The sequence below is a fragment of the Danio aesculapii genome, chromosome 12 (assembly GCF_903798145.1).
Source record: "Danio aesculapii chromosome 12, fDanAes4.1, whole genome shotgun sequence".
Lineage (NCBI taxonomy): Eukaryota > Metazoa > Chordata > Actinopteri > Cypriniformes > Danionidae > Danio > Danio aesculapii.
The window spans coordinates 37054128-37074941 of NC_079446.1; the positions used below are offsets into that span (position 1 = coordinate 37054128).

The 20814-nt window shown below is 34.7% G+C and overlaps 1 protein-coding gene across 4 annotated transcripts in view; it reads right to left on the minus strand.

Moving 5' to 3' along the window:
• The window catches only part of sec24c (SEC24 homolog C, COPII coat complex component), a 35266-nt gene extending 16263 nt beyond the window's left edge, over positions 1–19003 (minus strand). Inside the window, exons 1-8 of one of the 4 annotated variants that reach the window (XM_056468965.1) lie at positions 18848–19003; positions 9296–9557; positions 9001–9087; positions 7048–7165; positions 6173–6345; positions 5324–6094; positions 3136–3281; positions 2548–2616 (exon numbers count right to left, since the gene is read on the minus strand). In XM_056468965.1, coding sequence (XP_056324940.1) covers positions 2548–2616; positions 3136–3281; positions 5324–6094; positions 6173–6345; positions 7048–7165; positions 9001–9087; positions 9296–9539 — 1608 coding nt within the window. In that variant the 5' untranslated portion in view covers positions 9540–9557; positions 18848–19003. The remainder of the gene's footprint in view (positions 1–2547; positions 2617–3135; positions 3282–5323; positions 6095–6172; positions 6346–7047; positions 7166–9000; positions 9088–9295; positions 9558–18847) is intronic. The other 3 variants (XM_056468967.1, XM_056468966.1, XM_056468968.1) reach the window with 3 other exon arrangements.
• Between the last annotated feature and the right edge of the window lie 1811 nt (positions 19004–20814).

Consider the following 20814-nt stretch of genomic DNA (forward strand, 5'->3'; position numbering starts at 1 on the left):
ATTAGACACTGTTCAACCCGGTATACCAGTGGTGTTGAACTTAATTCCTAGAGGACCGCAGCCTTACACAGTTTAGCACCAACCCTGCTTCAACACACTTACCTGTAGGTTTCAAACAAGCCTGAAAAACTCAATTTTTATTTTTTATTAACTCAATTTTTTTTTTATTAGTTTAATTATTTAATTATGACAGTAAGGTCTGACTTTGCTTAGAAAGAAGTCTTGTCACTTAACAGAAATAATGTACAGTACAGAATATAAAGTCATGCTGCAGTGGAAAAAGAATTAATGACTCCCATGAGCTTGAAGCACCAACCCTGCTTCAACACACACATGCTGAAGAACTCCATTACTTTGATCAGATGTGTTTAATCAGGGTTAAAGCTAAACTGTGCAGATGTGGCCCTCCAGGAACTGAGTTTGACACCTATGCATTATATCATAAATGGGACACTGCCAATCATGCACACACTGTCACTTTATAGCATGCAGGAGAGTAGAGATGTACAGTTTTGGGTGGGTACCAATGACCAGTCTAAATGGTGTAAAATGCTAGAGTCAATTATTTAAAATTGTTCAAAGAAAATGTGATTTAAAGGGACAGTTTACCTATAATTTTAAAGGGAACGGGGTAGTTGTGCAATTTCTGCATTCAGGGTTATTTACAGTGTTAGAGAGTCTGAATCTCATGCAAATAATAGACCAAGTGTTAAATGATTTGCAAGTTTTCCTTTATCAAAAAAATATTTAGAAAGATTTTGGCTCTAGTTGATGTCAATAAGAACTCCTTATATGGCCACTTCTCACGGAATAGCGCACACACTATGGAGTTGCTGGAGAATGGATTTGAAGAAGTGTGTTTTTGGTTGTACATGATGGGTTGCATATACAACCGTTAAGCGGAAGCTAGCCGCATTTACACACAGCTGACTGATTAGAACCACCCATGGCACACCTCCAGGCATTTTCTGGAAAGAATTGTAGTTTTCTCTTATAAATACTAAATCAAAAAACTAAAACACCTTTCAGACAAAAAAAAAAAAAAAAAGATATGAGCATGAAAACCCACTTGAACTTCTAATCATTCAATTCAACTTAAATCCAAGTTATTCTTTAAGTTTGGCTTAGCTTCCTCTAAAAAAATAAACAAATTTTGAAGAAAGTTGGGAGATCTTAAAATGTCTTATCTCTATATGTTAGGGCTGCACAATATATAGTTTCAGCATCGATATCGCAATGTGATAATTAGCAATAGTCACATCGCAGGATATGCAATGTTGATCCAAGATTTTAGAACAACAAATAATAACTTGACTTCTAGTTGATCATTTGGTATCAGAAGTGGCTTATATGAAAGGTAAAGGCCTGTAGATTACGCTTATTTTACCAAAATAAAATATGATCATGCCTTGATTTTTTATTATTTAATTAGGCCAGTAAGGTCTGACTTTGCTTAGACAAAAGTCTTGTCACTTAACAGAAATAATATAAAGTAATTGAATATAAAGCCATGGTGTAGTGGAAAAAGAATTAATATTGTGTATGACTCCATCATGAGCTTGGAGGACTGCATCCATACATCTCTGCAATGACTCAAATAACTTATTAATAAAGTCATCTGGAATGGCAAAGAAAGCGTTCTTGTAGGACTCCCAGAGTTCATTAGGATTCATCTTCAATGACTTCTCCATCTTGCCCCAGACATGCTCAATAATGTTCATATCTGGTGACTAGGCTGGCCAATCCTGGAGCACCTTGATCTTCTTTGCTTTCAGGAACTTTGATGTGGAAGCTGAAATATAAGAGCGCTATCCTGCTGAAGAATTTGCCCTCTCCTGTGGTTTGTAATGTAATGGGCTGCACAAATGTAAGGATACCTGTCACCATCCACTCTGCACAGCTTTCGTACACCTCCTATACTGAATGTAACAATAAACCATGTTTTATTCCATCACCAAACTTGACTGATTTCTGTGAGAATCTTGGGTCCATGTGGGTTCCAATAGGTCATCTGCAGTATTTGTGATGATTGGGATGAGTTCAATAGACGATTCATAGAGAAAAGAAAAAAAAAAAAACCTTCTTCCACTTTTCCAAATGATCAACTAGAAGTCAAGTTATTATTTGTTGCTCTTACAACTAGGATCAACAACAAGACTTTTGTCAGGCAGTGTAAAATGACAATTTTTTTCCAAATTGAGATATTCAAGTCATCTGGTGAAATTGTATTTATATTGCAATATACATCACAGCAAAATATCACAATGCTGGATTTATCCGATTTTGTGCAGCCTTGAAAAAAAAAACTTATTATTTATTACTCTATTTGAAATGAGCGCAAGTAAAAGAAATTTACATTTTCAAGTGAAATCTCTTTTAAAACATGTTAAACGGATGATATGGAGATGTGGCCATCTCGGTAAGGAGGTTATCTGGTCCACATTCTCTTTATTTAGACTGAACCATTGGCATCCCCTTGAGCAAGAAACTGAGAAATAGGGATACAGTACAACAACACAGAACAGCAGAGAGACACGAGGCACTTACTGGACTGGGGATTGCGTCTGGGTCTATTCTATGTCTTGTTTTCTGCACAGGCGGCATGTCAGAGGTTTGCTTTACATTTTAACAATTTAGTCAGCAAATTATAAGAGAGGAGAGGGATAGAGAGAGAGAAGCAAAATCAAAAGAAAAAGAAAGAGAAAGCAGAGAAGATAAACAGAAGTGTAACCACAGTTACAGTTCCTCTGTTTTTATTTCAAGCCTAGAATTACTGTTGATTAATCACACTGTTTAACAGGCAGTACAGGAGACATGTGTGCAGTTATTGCGTGGCGGCACGTGCACAATTTCCAAGCCTTGAAAAATCCATGAATATGGATGTTATGTTTGCTAAAAGCCGCCATAGTGCATGCACATCAGACACAGGAGACTCCAGAGCGAAGCCTCTTAACACAAGCACATCACAGATCTACATACATAAATATCCTTTAGTACTGACTGACACTATGCGGTTATGTGTATGGTAGTGCATTAGTACTGAAAATGGTGGATAAATACATTTAACTCCAAAACAGTGGGAGGGAATGGTGGAGAATGACCTTGTTGTGTATGTAAGATGTGGGAAGTTCATACCGGGCTTGGGATAGAATCAGGATCGAGTCTCTTTGGAGCGGCTGGTGTAGGGGCAGGTGCAGCGGGTGGTGCTCCATAGTTTGTCTGGCCAGAATATGGTGGTGCTGCATAGCCAGGCTGAGGCCCTCTGACTTGCCCGAAGGCACCTGTTAGGGAAATAATTTTAATGCGCTTACTGGAATATGTTCGGTAAAAGTGTTTCCCTCATAGTTTATGTGGCTCTTTTCTTATCGAATAAAAAGTTTATCCTACTCAGTTATGTGCATACTTTTTTAATACGCATTTTCAAAACTTATTCACATCATGGAGTTACCATCAACCGTTTTTCATGTGCATTTCCAAAATGTGCATAAAAATAGGTGAATGAAATTATAGCTATAGAAAAGTAGGGGTGTGAACCTACACTGGTCTCACGGTTGGGTTATGATTATCATGCCATTGATTCGGTTCAATTCGATTTCTCGGTGCATCACAGTCTGTCTACTAACTGAGCCTGTCTAAGCTACCTGAGTGTATTAAAGATGTTAAAGACTGGATGACCTACAATTTTCTTCTCTTAAATTCAGACAAAACAGAATTATTACTTATTGAGCCTAAATCCTGTACACAGCAGATCTCACAACTCGACCTGCAATTAGAGGGATAGAAAAGTTAGCATTAGCTCTACTGTAAAAGATCTGGGTGTTATATTACACAGCAACTTAACTTTTAAAAATCATATCTCCCATGTCACAAAAACCGCCTTCTTTCATCTGAAAAATATTACCAAGTTATGAAGTATGCTATGCATCTCAAATCTGAAATGCTAGTTCATGCTTTTATGACTTCTAGGCTAGATTACTGTAATGCTCTGTTCGCTGGTTGCCCAGCATCCTCTATTAATATACTTCAGCTAGTACAAAATGCAGCTGCCAGAGGTCTTAACAGGTCTAGAAAATATGATCATATCACCCCAATTTTATCCTCCTTACACTGACTGCCTCTTAGGTTACGTATTGATTAGCTCCTGTTTAACTAATCAATCTTCTGTCTCGCTACAATACAACGAACACTGCAGTGACGATGCTTCCCATAAACACAATTTTCTATTAAAATTTATAATTATAATTATATATTATTTGTAATACAATTTTGGCCTTTAATACAAGCAGTCAGATTTATGGACTGTACCTTTAATTTTACCTGCTCAAAGAAAACACTCTTTGAATGCATCAAACAAAACTCAAGTACATGCACAGAACAACATGAGTATTTATAGCAAATAAACGAACGTAAATATTTTCCCGCTTGTTTTTTAAGCAGTGTTGAACAACTTCTTAAATTTATCACTCGAGTGAAAAGGCTGCGAGTCAGTGCGGCTCTGGTGCTCTTCAGCGAAAAGCGACAGGGACACTGATGTTAAACAGCCGCGGTGATCAGCTTATCCATTATAGACGGCAACGCAGTGGAGAAGACTCGCTCTGCAGACACGCTCATGTCTGGATCCAAAAGTAACATTAATGTTGTAACAGCCGATAGAGGAGATAAAATTGTACCTCACGAACAAGCCAGCAGGTGAAAGGGGCAACAGAGAGTGAGTGAGAGAGAGTTTACAGCTTTCTTTTTTCCTAGCTGGGTTCTGATGTACTTCCCTGTCAGTGAAAACTGTCCAGCAAACTCCCAAGCAGTGAATTGCTATCTGCTTTTTAAGTAGTTGGAGCATTTTAATCACTTGCGCTCGCATCTGTCGCCATAGTAAGCTACCGTCATATAACGCATATGTGATAAATGACATAAGTACATAATAACTGCTTATGATTATTTCTGAACCGAGGCCAAATTGTTTGCACCTGCATCGAAAAATAATTAACTGATACTCCTAATAGACAGATCTAAAAAAGCAATACTGATTTTAGAATTAGTGGAGTCATAAATAAAAATGTAAGAATGTTTTAGAGCAGTACAGTTTTCTTAAACACATTTATTTGCATATTAAATTATAGTATTTAATATTTATTACATTTAGAATTTTATTGGATTTAACTTTTAAAATTATATTTTCAGTATTTTTTAAATTTCTGATCATTTTAAGTGTCTTTTAATACATCTAATTGTATTACTTCTAATAATATTGATTTCAGTTTTTGAAATTCCTTGCAAAGATTAATTTTTTTCAAACATATTTTTTAGTTTTCATACGGATGCTCACCATTTTGCTGAGGAGGATATCCCTGCATTCCTGGCTGTGGTGGTGGCCCTGACAGGGAAGCATTAATGGGACCAGGTGGCATACCAGGTTGTGAAGGGGGTACATGATTAACTTGTGCCATTGTAGGGCCTTGCGATGACAGTGGAGGCCCTTGCGATGCCCCTGGTGGCCCATGCGATGTCATTGGAGGCCCTTGTGATGCCATAGGAGGGCCCTGCATTCCAGTAAGGGGAGGCCTTGGTGGAGCACCAACTTGTGGTGGAAACCCAGTAGCGGTTGGTGGGGGACCTGAGTGGTATGGTGAGGGCTGGGAAACTGGTGGTTGAGGTGGCATGTGTCCCGGGAGCTGAGAATGAGCAGAGGTGGGTGGTGGACCTCCAGGGAACGTGCCGAGCTGGGAAGTGGGAAGTGTAGCTCTTTGAAATGAGGGCTGTGTTGGAGGAAGTGGGCCTCCATATGACTGTGTAGGACCTGGAGGAGGAGCTGTGGAAAAAGGAGGCTGAGAGACGGCTGGAGCTTGAGAAAAAGACTGTTGAGAAACAGATAGTGGATCTTGGGGCTGAGTAGGGCCAGCGGAGGAGAACGTCGGGTTAGCATTTGGGAAAGGCTGCTGAGCAGGAGGTGGAGCTCCATAGTAGGGCTGAGGGGGAGCCTGAGCCACAGCTTCAGTAGGTGGAGGCTGTGAAGGAGCTGAGGAGGTGGGTGGGAAAGTTGGAGGAGCTGAAGGTGTGTAGGCAGCAGAGATTGGAGCCTGAGCCATGGAGGGAGGGGCTAGAAAAATAATAAATAGTTTATTACAGCACTGCTACAAATTATAATCGTTATTATAGTTTCAAAATAGTCTTTTACCATAGCCTGGGCCTGCAGGAGAGGGTGCAGTGGAGCCAACCTGCATGCTGGCCATCTGATTGGTCATCTGCTGCATGCCAATAGGTGGAGATCCAAACTGCTGGCCGTATGGGGGCTGAGGAGGACCAGACAGACTAGCTGCACTTGGAGTGTATGGTTGAGACACTGGAGGTCTATACATTCAATAAAAAAATAAAAAATAAAGAAAGGAAGAACCATGAGAGAGAAACAATTATTATATACTTCATTTTGGATTTATATAAAAAAGGCATACATTTTTGACATTTATGCAGCATCAGCCACAAAAGTGTAGTAGTAAGACATAGACTAAATATAATAAAAATATACACTACCAGTCAAAAGTTTGGGTACAGTTTTTTTTTTAAAGAAAATAATTCTGTTCATCAAGATGGCATTTATTATATATATTATATAATTTTAAATAACTGCTTTCTTATTTCATGTAGTTTCAAATAAAATTATTACTCCAGTCATTATTGAATTTATTACTATTACCATTCATAATAAAAATATTAATAATAATTATAAAAATAACAACAACAATTAATATCAGAGTGATTTTAGAAAGATCATGCGACTGAAGACTGAAGTAATGAAGCTGAAAAATCATCTTTAAAATCACTGGAATAAATGTAATTATAATTATATTAAATTATACACTACTTTTGAACAGTTATTTTATAGTGTAATAACATTTTGTACTTTATTTTTGATTAAATAAATGCAGCCTTGGTGAGCAGGATGAGTTTATTTTTAAACATTTTAAACAAAAATCCTACTAACCCCAAACTTTTGACAGATATTGTATATTAACATATAAGATAAGAGAGCGAAAGCAAAATGACTTCACTGACCTCTGTGGTGGAGCTACCATTGGAGGTGGTCCATTTTGAGTCTCTCCTTGCCCAAACTGCGAATAGCTCTGGGCACCTGAGACAGGTGGTGCCTCTGAGGTGGGGGATCCTCTCATGCCTTCATGGAAACAGGCAATAGGCAAATAAATACATCATCCAGCAACACTTTTTAACTCCAACTTTTATGATTATCTTTGAGAAACAAAGGCCCAATCCCAATTCTACCCCTTAGCCCTTCTCCTTACCCTTACCCCTCGTTTTGCGTGTTCCCATGAAGGGGTAGGGGTGTCCCAATTCTCTTTAGCTTGAAGGTGTAAGGCTAAGAGGGAAAGGGTGAATAGCCCTTCGAACGAAGATTTCTCAGGACCACACTTGAAACCAAGGGGCAAGAAAATTTCCCAGTATACACCAGCATTAACAGCAGGATAGTTACACCCGGAAGTCAGGATAAGCACATGTTTTTATACATTCATAACCGCGCTCGTGTTTTACCATCATGCTTGAAAAAAATAAAATAATCTAAACTTCGCAATCTACAATCCATAATAATAACTCCTGTATAGTAGTCCCACAACATTTTGACACTCGATGACACTCGAATACCCCGTCAGGAAAGTCTAGTGGCTGGGAACCAGCTTTGAACAGTGTTTTTTATAATGTTAATGATGTTTTTTTGTGTTTACATAGATGAATATGGCCACTGTTTTAAATGGACAATACAGTTACGATCTTACTGCCACAGACAGTCATAATAGCATAATATATGCCTTCAGTAATTTCCTGAAGATAAATACCAAAAAATAAAACAACTGGAATAACTACAGCAGTCGTGATCGTCTGATCTCATATGAAGCAAAAGATCGTGATGACATATGATGACGTGTACAGGTGCTGTAGTGCTGTCCCATTTCTAAGGATTTTGAAGCCCTTCCCCTTCATACTCTGTTTTAAGGGCCAAGGGGAAGGGTACAAAAATAGAACTGGGATTGGGCCTCATTTTAGGTAAATAAATAACCTAGCTGTAAAAAAAAAAATGTGGGACCTACATTGAACGGCAGGGGATTTTTAAAGCTTGTTTAGGCATGTTTGCCTTTTTTATGATGGACGAACACACACATGATAAGAAGCAAAGTTTAAAAGACAGTGGTCAGAATAAGATATCTCCCCCAAACCAGAACACCTAAAGCTCAACCACGCAACATGTTGGACGACTTCCCACAAGAATAAGTTTCGAATATGTATCTTATACAAAAACCTTCTTGTCTAAATGATGAGGAGATTTAACCAATTTTCCTATAAATATTTTGTGTGTAATAAATTACTTCAGACATTACATAAGGAACACTCAAATTATATATCACAACTCGCATCTAATGCAATAAAACACTTAGGCAACATATTATGGACTTCCTATAGTAAACTGTTTGTACAGCTACAGCTTATTTTAATTGTCCACATGTCTCATGCCAATGGAAGCCAGATTATCATACAGATGAACCTAACTCATATATTATGTTGAACAGGTACTGGCTTATAACATTGCATAAATGTTTTAAAATTGTTTTAAAAAAATGCATCTAAAGGACAACAGAGAGGAACCATCAAAACACCCTTCAGATCATCTGTGATTTAATTTAACATTTTTTAAAGACAACAAATTGTTTAAATTTGCTACTGAAACATTTGTCACAACAACAACTATTTTTAAATAATTTAATAATTCAAGTCCCTCTGGATTTTAGAGAGGTTTAGGCCCTCTGTGCCATTAAGAAACCATCTTCATTCATGTGTACAGGACAGTACTCAATGATAAGAATATTACACTGTTTTCCAAATATAATATACCGAGACCATAGTGAAGAGGGAACATGGTGAGAAAAAGTACAAAATTTAATAATGAATCACAGGTAATAGAGAAGAGGAAAGGCTGTTAAGCAGAGTTAAACCAGTTACCTAAGTCAAGAGGAGAGGAGGAGGACAGGTCAGAGACTAAGTTTGTTGTGAGAGTCTTAGAGGGAAAGCTTGCATAAGGAGAATATCCTGCAATACAAGAAACAGAGCAGTGAAAAATGGGACTGAAATGTGAAACAGGAGATGATTGATAAACAGAGGAAATTGGGATGAAACTGACTGTTGTTTTCTATTTTTTTTCCCAGTACACCTTAAATTCCTATTAAATGATAATACCCCGTCATCAACATGTATCCTGAACAAGTTGCAATCATTGTGTACTTTCAGCACCCCTTACCTTGCGGTGGACCTTGTTGGTAGCCAGAGCCCGGGCCGTTATATGGTGCATACTGAGCCGGATCTCCCGATGGCACATGACCATCCCCATATCCAGGCTGGGGGTAGCGCTGATACCCTGGCTGAGGGTAGCGCTGATACCCTGGCTGAGGGTTGCGCTGATACCCTGGCTGAGGGTAACGCTGATACCCTGGCTGAGGCTGCCCATAAGGAGAGGCCATGTGAGGTTGCTGGTTGACATTCATTCTCAGTTCATCCCTAATCTGGAGAAAAGAGGGGGGAAAGGATAAGGAGAAAGTGAGTGAGTAAATCTATATTTATGAGGTATGCCTATAAGAAGTGCTTAAGATGTCTTGTTAGTCTCTCTGGTGCTTTCAGGGGTCTAAAGCCATGTGCCGCTGGACTGCTGGCACAGCAAAACTCACAACTAATCATTTAAGCTCAGACCAGTGCAGCAAGTGTTGACATAAATGAGAAATTTTGCCAGAAAAGCTATTTTGCACTTAAAGGCGGAAAAGCTTTGGGGTTTCTAAAAGCGAACAACATAGAGAAGTTGATGAGTAAACAAATAACAAGAGCATTTCACAAGAATTTTAAGCATAAGAATAGATATGATTTGTTTTGGTGCCATATTTGTGAAGAGAATGTGAGTGTTTAACGTCACTGTGCCGGTACGTGTTTCTTTATTCGTTTATAATGGTTGGTTAAATATGTATATATTTTTTGTATTGTTCCAAGGCCATAGTAAAGTTAGCATACGCAGCGGTTGCAGATTATCTGAAATGTTATGTGTACTGGCATTCATCACGCTTACTCATTAATTAAATGTTTTGTGGAACAGAATAAATATCACCTCAGTTATCTTGACTGCCCCTGAATAAACTTGCTGTTAAATTAATATCGCGTGGGGCGGCTGATTTAAAGTAACGTTAATCCCGTCATAATGTTTACTTAAAGCGTCTGTGAAGTGCTTTGCGTTGTCTGAATATTTGCCAACGTTTTTAGTCTGCCCATAGAGATTTTGGAAGAACAAAATCCAGTACAGCTCATCTCTAATTCTTAAAGGAGAGACCTGAACATCTTTACTTTCAGCAGAGGTTGGTTTAAACTCCTTAACATTAGTGACTTTATCAAGCACTCAACTGACAGTTGTTATTAACATCTTTTGTGTGTGTGTGTGTGTGTGTGTGTGTGTGTGTGTGTGTGTTCATAAAGTTTGTGGAAGAAAAAAAATCCAGTACAGCTCACCTCTGGTATTGCCAGATTCTTAAGAGAGACCTGAACATCTTTACTTCCAGCAGAGGTTGGTTTAAATTCTTAAACACTAGTGACTTCATCTAACCTATACATGTGTTAATGTGTTTTTATATTATTGATTTAAAACCACAGATAACGAAATCATGCATTGAAGGCAATAACTGCTGATTTATAATATTCTACAAAATATATGGTTAATATTTTGTGTTTAACAGAGGAAAGAAAATAAAAAAATGCTTTGTGTGTGTGTGTGTGTGTGTGTGTGTGTGTGTGTGTGTGTGTGTGTGTGTGTGTGTGTGTGTGTGTGTGTGTGTGTGTGTGTGTGTGTGTGTGTGTGTGTGTCCATAAAGGTCATGGATGGGAAATAAAATGCAGTACAGCTCATCTCTTCTCAAAGGAGAGCCCTGAACATCTTTACTGCCAATATAAGGTTGGTTTAGATTCTTTTTTTGTCTATTATAATACATTACTTTGTACATTGTAAACACGTTAGTGTGTTTTTATATTATTGTTGTTTTTAAAATCACCGATTAATGACATTATGATGGTGTTTGATTTCAAGATTCTTTGTAACCTGATTTGTGAACTCCTTTATTTTGTAACATGATCTATGAACCCCTTTATATTGTTGACTGGTCTGTCAAAATAAGGTTTGTGTTGACTCGTCTTTTTGTAATTGTAAATTTTGTAAATTACTCTGTTAGTGTGTTTTTATATTATAAACCTAAAATAGCATTAACCTTTATGCTGTTGGGGATGTTTTCATCTACTCTGTGGTGATTGAGGCTTAATTTGGACTCAACTTTCTCTTTCTTTCAGCAAATTGAATGATTTTTGGTGACCAATCTTACTTTGACACATTGTGAAAATGCTTTTGAACATTTTCAAAAACTCAACAATAAACTCTGGGCAAATTTACAACCCTGCCGTTATGTCGGTGACTGTTTTTGCCCCATTGACCTCCATTATATTCACTTTTTTTTTTCGTACAATGCAATGACAGCATATAATCGTGCATTCTTGATTGTTACCGCTTTCCCCTGTTGTGAAGAGGTACAATTTGTAAGATTTATTATTGATCATCAATTGCAGTGCAAAAACAGCTTAGTGCACATACCTTGATATGTCTGAGAAAATCTAAATAAACACCTCAGCTTTCAGAAAACACTTAACACAGTAAGTGTATTTCTGGACGCACACTATAATTTGCTTTTTACTCCATAGTACTCCATATAAAAGCCAGAAATGTTTTTGCACAGGCCTATCTAAATTGTTAATGGTCCTAACCGATCATCAAAAGGAAAAACAAAAACAAATTGTACCTCTTCCCAACAGGGAAAACCAGCAACAATCAAGAATGCGTGATTATTTGCTGTCATGGTTTTGCAATCAAAAAAAAGTTGTTATAATGGAAGTCAATGGGGCAAAAACAGCCACCAACTGGGTAGTAAATTTGAACAATAGGTTTAAGGAAAATTCTTACACTTCAAAGTCCATACCACTTGCAGCTTTAGTGTAGCGTGCCTAAGTACAACATTCTGTCAATTGAGTATGAGATGTTGGTGTCATTAATCTATCACTAATGAAAAGTGTTTCTTACCTCAGTCCAAACTGAACCATCTGTTTTGATGTTACATTGTTCAAAGTGTCTGCTCTTTGATTGCACGCATCTACTTGTAGTCAAGTTTTTTTTTTAATTAAATGAATAATTTTCAAATTTCTTACATTTGATTATTGCATTAAGTTATACCAAGGTACTGTAGGACTTACAATTCAAATGACATTATTTACACTGCAAAATTAGAACTAAACTAAATGTTAAATGTTTACATGGAATGTAATATCAAAATATTTTTTGATGCTTCTGAAAAATCTGAAAAGGCGTTTTAAGCCTAGTTCACACTACAGGATTTTAAGCCTGATTTGAGCCCGATTTGGAAGTTAACAAGCTCGCCGACAGATCGGGAAGAAATCTGCGGGTGCTCGGTGCTACTGAACAACGCATCAAAGAGGCCAGCTGACCCCCCTCTTGTGGATCATTTACGTAGTGTCGAGTAGTGTGAACACCACAGAGATTAAAAGACACAAAATCAAGTCATGTAGTGTGAACAGAACAGCGATCTGCCGATGTTTAAGATCCTGTAGTGTGAACTAGGCATTACTTTGTCAATTTTATTTAGTGCATTACTTCTGAAGCTAAAAGTATTCTTTTCTTTCACAGTTTTCTTGAAAATAAATCCTGGACGATGGTCATAGGCTGAGATGAATGTGAGTCTGAGGATGTTCTAAATGTCTTAAATCCATGGAAAATGTGAGCTTTGTCTAAAGACACTGAACATTTGAATGCTGAAATTGGCATACAGAGAAGTATTGAACATACCCACGGAGTCCTGCTTTTTGCTTCTCTCAACATCACCATGGAATTCTTGATTTATGCTCCTCTCTTTCATAAAAAAATGACAATAGTCTTGTTCCCTGAGTATAGCTGGACCGTTTTTACATTCTGAAATGTTTTACTTGAGGTAATTTTTATGAAGTACTGATATTGTATGTTTACACGCTCACGAGAAATTTGTATGTTCCATGTAACTTTGTTTTTGAATATGCATGTGCATTTTTACAAAAGCTGCAGGCCGGTTTGTTTCAGATTCCGTATTTATTTGTTTAAGGAGTAATATAGTAAATGCAGAAAATAACAAAGGGAAGCGATTATACAAATATAAATTCATCTAATACTAACGTTTCCTTCTGTGACATTTATGTTACCTGTTTCAATTTCAGTGCTTATAGTTTTCTTCTTTTGTAATAAATTACTGAATGCAATGTTAAAAAAATTGATTGTTTTGTGTACATTGTGCTTCATTTGTTGTTCTATGTTTGCAAAGCTAAATTAGCCTTCTAATGATATTTTAATGTACTTAGCAAAATTTTATGGGTAAAGTGTTTACAAATTTATGTTTCTATTCAAAGTTTACTGACGTTTCTGTATAATCATTTAACAGAAAGTCAATTGTACTGAGGATTTACTGTAAATTTATTGGATTTTCCTTTTTTTTTTTTTTCATTACCAGTATATTCTTAGCATTTTACGGAAGTTTTATAGAATTTTTCGTTCACTAAAAGGAAAATTCCATAAAAAAAAAACAGATAATGTGCTGGTAATTTTCTGCCAGTACATTCTTCGTATTTTTACGGAATTGTTTTTTTACAGTGTGTGCGTTAAGACGATATTTGATCGTGGATGATCAAAATTACTGCACCATCCACTTTTTCAGAAAAATATTTGTATGGCCATAGGGCTTAAAAATGAAAATAAATAAATAAATTTCATTCAGTTCACTGCGAGCAGAATTGATTTTTTTTTTCGTTTCTGTTTTTTACCTTATTAAACAAAACATTCCGAAAATGGTTTTCTAGAAAAAAAATACCAGTTAATAAAGTTGTTTTATTACGAAGTATTGCAGGGCTCTAAAGTGCCCTGATTTCTTAATGGTGCAACTAAAAAAAATTATATTTGAAGGGTAAAATTAAATGAATTTTGGATAAGTATTGGTAATGAAATATTTATAATCTGAACTTGCTTTTGGTTATATCTATACCGGCTTTGCGCTCTTACGCACGCTCTGGCTCACCAGCAGCAGTTGATTGACACGCTACACACACAGCCCCATCTACTTAATACAGCAATTTCAAAATAGATTGAAAGCCAAAATATTGCCAGACAGAAGCTAATTTTCAGAAACATTATTTTAAATGAATGGGAGGGCAAAATAAATTGACTTCAATTGTAGGCCTATCTGTTAAAGTTTACAGGTGCAACAATGTGCCTTGATGTACTTGAATGTTAGAAATGTGTTATCCTACACCAGTACAAAGTTACTTGTCAAATAAATTAACAAGAAAAATTATTTTAGGTTTAAGTTATTTAATTATCTTGTTTATGAAGACTGCAGAGTGATACATAAAAAAAAATACTTTGATTAATTTTAAGTATTTTGTGATATATATGTAAAAATGTGCTCCCAAAAGTACGTGGCCCCTGCAAGCCCCCCCACAGGTTAGTAGTACGCTAATGTAATTTCGTAATGCAAATCTTAAATTCATGCTAACCAACAAATAATCAAAGGAAACAAATTAATGTAATTCAAATATATAAAATATGAATTGATGTTTACTTTAAAATGTAATTATATTGTTCTAATGAAATTATTTTTTAAAAGATTTTGTCAAATATAAGATTTTTCTAGAGTCATCCACCATAATTTTGTGGCTAAAAAGTATCAGTTCAGGCACCGTTTTGACACCTATCGTTTTAAAAGTATCGATTCAGCACCGGTATTGAAAAAAACCTAAGCGATACCCAACCCTACATAAAACCCTGTTACGCACAGATCTTGTTTATGTCCACTGGTGCTGCCGTTAATCAGTCAAGTAATCAAAAAGTAGGCTACATGACATTTAATTATAGCAGGTTAATAAGACCAAACATTAGTTGTGCAAACTTCACATACTTCAATAAAATATTAAAGTGTTTCAAGCTATATTATCTTTTTATAGACTGGCATAAATGCGCATCACGGCCAGACATTTATAGCTCATATAAAAACCGAGCGCTTACCTCATTTCACTGTGATCATTTTGCGCATCTTATTGCATATTCGGTTAATTCATCAGTAGCCTTGTATATAATGTATTAATATAATATATAATGTATAATCTGTTAATATAATTAACCTGATACACTGAAAAAATTATTCAAAGATGATTCCTTGGATTTACTCAATTTTTTTAAGTTAAGTGGTTGTAAACAATTTAAGCTGAATTTAAACAAACAAATTAAGTTGAACATTGCTCAATTTAATTTGATTGTTTAAATTCAACACAAAAATAAATTGTTTGCAACAGTTTTGCATGCAACACTTTTTTCAGTGTAAATGAAGAGAACTCAAATCAATTGAGTACTAATAAAACCCTATAAGTTAAGGCAACTCAAACAGGTTGAGGAAATCGATTTCTACAAATCATTTGAGTTAAAAACTAATCTATACGAGTACTGTGAACTTGCTTCTTTAAGTTTGAGGTATTTAATTAACTCATAACTCATCAAAACTCTTTTCAAATGAGTAGAATTAACTTTCAGTCAATTTTGAGTTAACTGCACTCATTTTATTTGATAAAGTTGGCTGTTGGGATTTACAGTGTACTAAACAAACAGGTTCTTTCTGATTCCATGTCAATTTTAATCTATTCTTGAAAAACATAATACATTCAGCCCTTTATACGAGCTTAAATCTCTAGGAGGATTGCTGATGACGCTCAAACTTTACCTATATTCAAAGCACACCCTAATAACACAACAGACTTGTGAGGTCAATGCATTGCGTTCCACACCCACCTCAAACACCTGAGGCTCTTCAACTCACTCGTTCACATCCACAGTTTACTGTAGTAACTCCTGAAGCTGCTTAGATAATGCTGTTTTAATAGTGTCTCCCCATATCAATTTCACAAACATCAATGAAACACCATCCAGAGTGGACTCAAACGTCACAAATACTGCCAGCACATTTGCTTTCTCTCAGCAGATGATATCACAACAACAAAATAGGTGAGGAATTCTTTAAGAATACCTTGACCTATATTTAGACTTTAAAACACGAAGCGTAAAAAATAATAGCCCTCTGGTTTGTAGCAAGCCATAGCCAAGAAGCTGGAGCACAACATAGCCTTGAATAATGTTGAATAATTCAAGGCAATGGATACCGTAATAGTATACAGTGTGTGTATCCCATGTGTGAGGACTTTCAGAGATAAACACGCTCATTTTTCATTTTCCATCTATCTGTTAGAAATGAATTGACAGTCCAACTTCATGACCTGAATCTACTCTAGAGGAATTTAAGCCACATATAACATGGGTAATAAATTGACAATAAAGCAAAAGCAACAGACGTGGAGCTGCAGGTATGAGATTCAAACTCGAGTAGCAAGCCTCTAGATCCAAGCAACTGGTTTCATGGCCTAAATCGAAGACGTCATAGTAGTAACTTTATTTTAAAGAGTTTGGGAGTCTTAAAACTTTTTCAAATATACTTTTAAATAATATTTAAAAAACAATAACAATAAAAAAGGGTATAACATGTTGGCAAAATACATATTTATAAAAGAAGAACACAATGAATTGTATTTCTAACATGTCAAACTATTAAAATACAACTTCATAAAATTATGGATTGAATTATTATTAAATTAAAAAAATAATAATAATAATAACAATTTTTTAAAAATTGAATGTTTCAGATATGATAATACCTCGTACTACCTTCCTGTATATTAGGACACTCTAATCATAATTATCATGTTTACAAGCTTTTTGCACTATACTGTTTTGCATCTGCACAACTCTGGTTTGCACTCCTTGCCATATGCCCTGAAGTGTAATTGTATTGTTTGCAAATTTAAATTTTTTACTTGTATCTTCAGATTATAATGTATGTGTAATTGTATTTATTGTTATTTCTTTTTAAAGTTCTACTTTTTGTATTAATATTAGCTGACTTTAAAATAACTCAAACACTAGAATATGAAAATAACTACACTCAAAACAATATACTTTATGATCACAATGTAAAACAACTACTTGAACTACAAAAAAAAAAAAAAAAAAAAACTGTCTTGTTGTTCAAAAATCCTTTATTGGATGCAAAATGTGACATCTTGTTTTCTGTAATATGACCAAAACAAAAAGTGTACCCAATTCAAAGAAAGATATTTTTATACTTCAATAACAGACATTTGTTCTTGTTTTTAAGCACTCTCATCTAATTTTATTGGATTTCTTATTAAACAAGACTGTCATGTCATTACTTTGCATCTCAGTTGAAGGTTTTGTGTTTGAGATATTTGTTAGGGTTGCACGATATTGGAAAAATCTGACATTGTGATATTTTGCTTTGCTGCAAAATATTTTGCGATGTGAATTTAATTTCACCAGATTCTAAATGATGTATTAGTTTCTGCATCTGCATAAAATGTAATAAATTACAAGTAAAAATAAATAAATAAACAGTGCTTTATTGTTTTTTGGGAAGTCAAACAGTATTAAAGTAGAGAAATGTAACAATTTAATGTAAAATAACATGGTTATCATTGTATAACTAATTAAATAATAATGATATTAAATAATATCTTCATCTGCTTAATCTTTAATAAATAATCAAATCCTGCAATGTGATTATTGCAGATACATTGCGATATCAATGATCAATTGATATATTTTTCAGCCCTAATATTTGTACAGGAAAAACTAAAATACTGAGATATGAAGATGTACATTTTTATTGCAAAGCAAAAAACATTAACTCCCATGACTGTTTTTTAACGGCAAATTAATATATTTTTTATTACTAGAAGAAACCATGTAAAACTGCAATATAAACACGTTACATAGTAGGTGTGGTCTAAGAAAAAGAAAACAACCCAGATACCAGAAGTTATCCAATAATTTACTATAGGGCACATAAGGTCAAATCTGTTTTTGAGAGATATTCACAGATATCCTACTTACTAGTTAATTTATCTGTGTTCTTTTAAGTAAAGAAAACAAATTAATATCTAAGAATAGTATTTCCCTGTGAAAAATCGAACGTATTTGAAAACCAGCTGCTTTCATGCTTTTACTTTTAATGTATGCAAATAGAGGAAAAAATAAACAGTAAACATCAATATTCGCTTATTACACCAAGGAAATGTATTTTTAAAAGAATAATCCAAGTAGAAACTCACTAAACTAAAGTTGAAATGTCAAACAAGAAGTTTGTTTCAAACAAGAAACAAAACCATAACATACAACTCAAACCGATGCATTCAGCACCAACACGCCCCATTACGAAGTTAATAACATATTATTATCTCTGCAATTAGGTTACATAACACTAGCTAAGGTTGAACATATGACTTCATTCTTAAATTTACTAAACAGCATATGAGGACATCAAATCCACTCACTCTTTCACCTCTTGCTAAAGCTAACATGGGATGTTTACAAATCCCGGTTAATAAAAGTGAACCAAAAAATGACCCATTAGGTCTGTCAACATGTATCTCACTCTAATCAGCACTTACATTGTATAAATAGCAGTGAAATATGTCAGTGTAGTGTATTAAATACGAACTGAACTCAACAAATGACTCGACGCTGCGGCTCGCGCTGGATGTGCTAAAGCTAAGCTAGCAGTGACAGGAAAATAAACCACCAAATTAAAGAAGAAATACCCAGCGGCATCTGACAGCTCACCTCACAAACTGCTCGATTGGTTAACGAACGAGTCGTCAATACTCCGTTCCGGTTCGAAACGCCGGTAAACGCGGTTGGGCTGCCGTTCTTTCACGGAAAGAGAGCAGCGAGACGGACGTTTAATCCCTTCCTCACGCGCACCGGAAGAACTGAGAGTGTGTGCCACGTCCACATCCGGTCATGATGAAGTAGTTCTTGATGATGCAGGAGATTTAACTTTCACTTTTTGACAAATGAAATGAAACGTGACCTGATATGAACTGCTCAGTGAATTAGTCTGTAAAGAATAGCAATCTTTAGAAGCTGTGCTGCACACTGTTATCTTGTCCTAGACAGTAAAAAAACATGTCAGCCAGTGAGTAGGTTTTAGAAGTCTGGATACCTTTTTTGTTTACAACAATAACAATATGACAACAACAATAACAATATTAATAATAAATACTGTACTAATACTGGCTATACTACTACTACTACTACTACTACTAATGTATGGAGGATGAAACCTGCAAAAACAATAAATAAATATGCAAATAAATAAATGAATAAATATATAAACAAACTCCTGCATAAATAAAACAATAAACAAATAAATACGCAAATAAAAATTGCATTTATAAATCTACAAACTCCTGCATAAAGCAATAAATAAATAAATACACAAATAAATTAATAAATATATACTGTACACCAATTCCTGCATAAATAAAACAATAAATAAATAAATATGCAAATAAATGAAAAAATATATACACAAACTCCTGCATAAATAAAATAATAAATAAATACATACGCAAATAAATAAAAAAATGAATAAATATATACTCTAATTCCTGCATAAATAAAACTATAAATAAATAAATAAGCAAATAAATAAATAAGTGAATAAATCTAATTCTTGCCTAAATAAAACAATAAATTAATACGCAAATAAATGAATAAATGTATATATAAATCTACAAATTCCTGCATAAATAAAACAATAAATAAATAAATACACAAATATATAAATGTGTATATAAATCTACAAATTCTTGGATAAATAAATATTTAAATAATTAATAGTGCGGTGTAAAAGGGGGGAAAAAAATCTACTTTCAGTTTAGCATTTTCTTATTCCCCAACATCCGTGTAATTTATTTAATTATTAATCCGCCCACACTATTTATATATTTTTTATGCAGTAATTTGTGGTTTTTTATATATATATTTATTTGTATATTTAATTATTGTTTTATTTAAGTAGGAATTTGTGGATTTATTAATTATTTTATTTATTTGTTTGCATATTTATTTATTTATTGTTATTGTCTTCGTACTAATGACAATAATAACAACAACAAAAACAGCAGCAATAATAATAATAAACAGGCATAAAGGAATCACTTACATTCTCCACATACCTATTACTGACTATTATGTTAAAGATAAATGTAGTAATAGATATATTAGAAATATATCTATATAAAATATATTTAAAAGAATCATATACCATGTTCAGCAGTCTTCTGGTCATCTAAATTTGGAAACACGGAGTGGAAGAAGGTATCGTTACTTACAAATACATTTTTTTTAGCTTTTCTTTTATAATTGTACACAGAATTTATTAAGTGGACAGAGAAAACTTGCAATTTTTGTGGTATTGTTAAAGAATCTGTTAATCATTTGTCATTTCAATGTGTACTCAAGATTATTTGGGATTGATGTTTCTAACTTTATTTCGAGGACATTTGCTACACTAATACAAAATTGGATTATATGATTTGCTTTAGTACAGGATGGATTTGATTCAAAAAGTAAGATTTATTTTCTTATACAGCTAATAATATTACTTGGAAAATGCCATGTTCATGTCAAGAAATGGGCCAAAGCTGAGCCATATTGTGAACATTTTATAATGGAGATTAAACAATATGGTACTACACTGTGTAACATTGGAAACAGAAAAGGTTAAAAAAAAAACACATGAA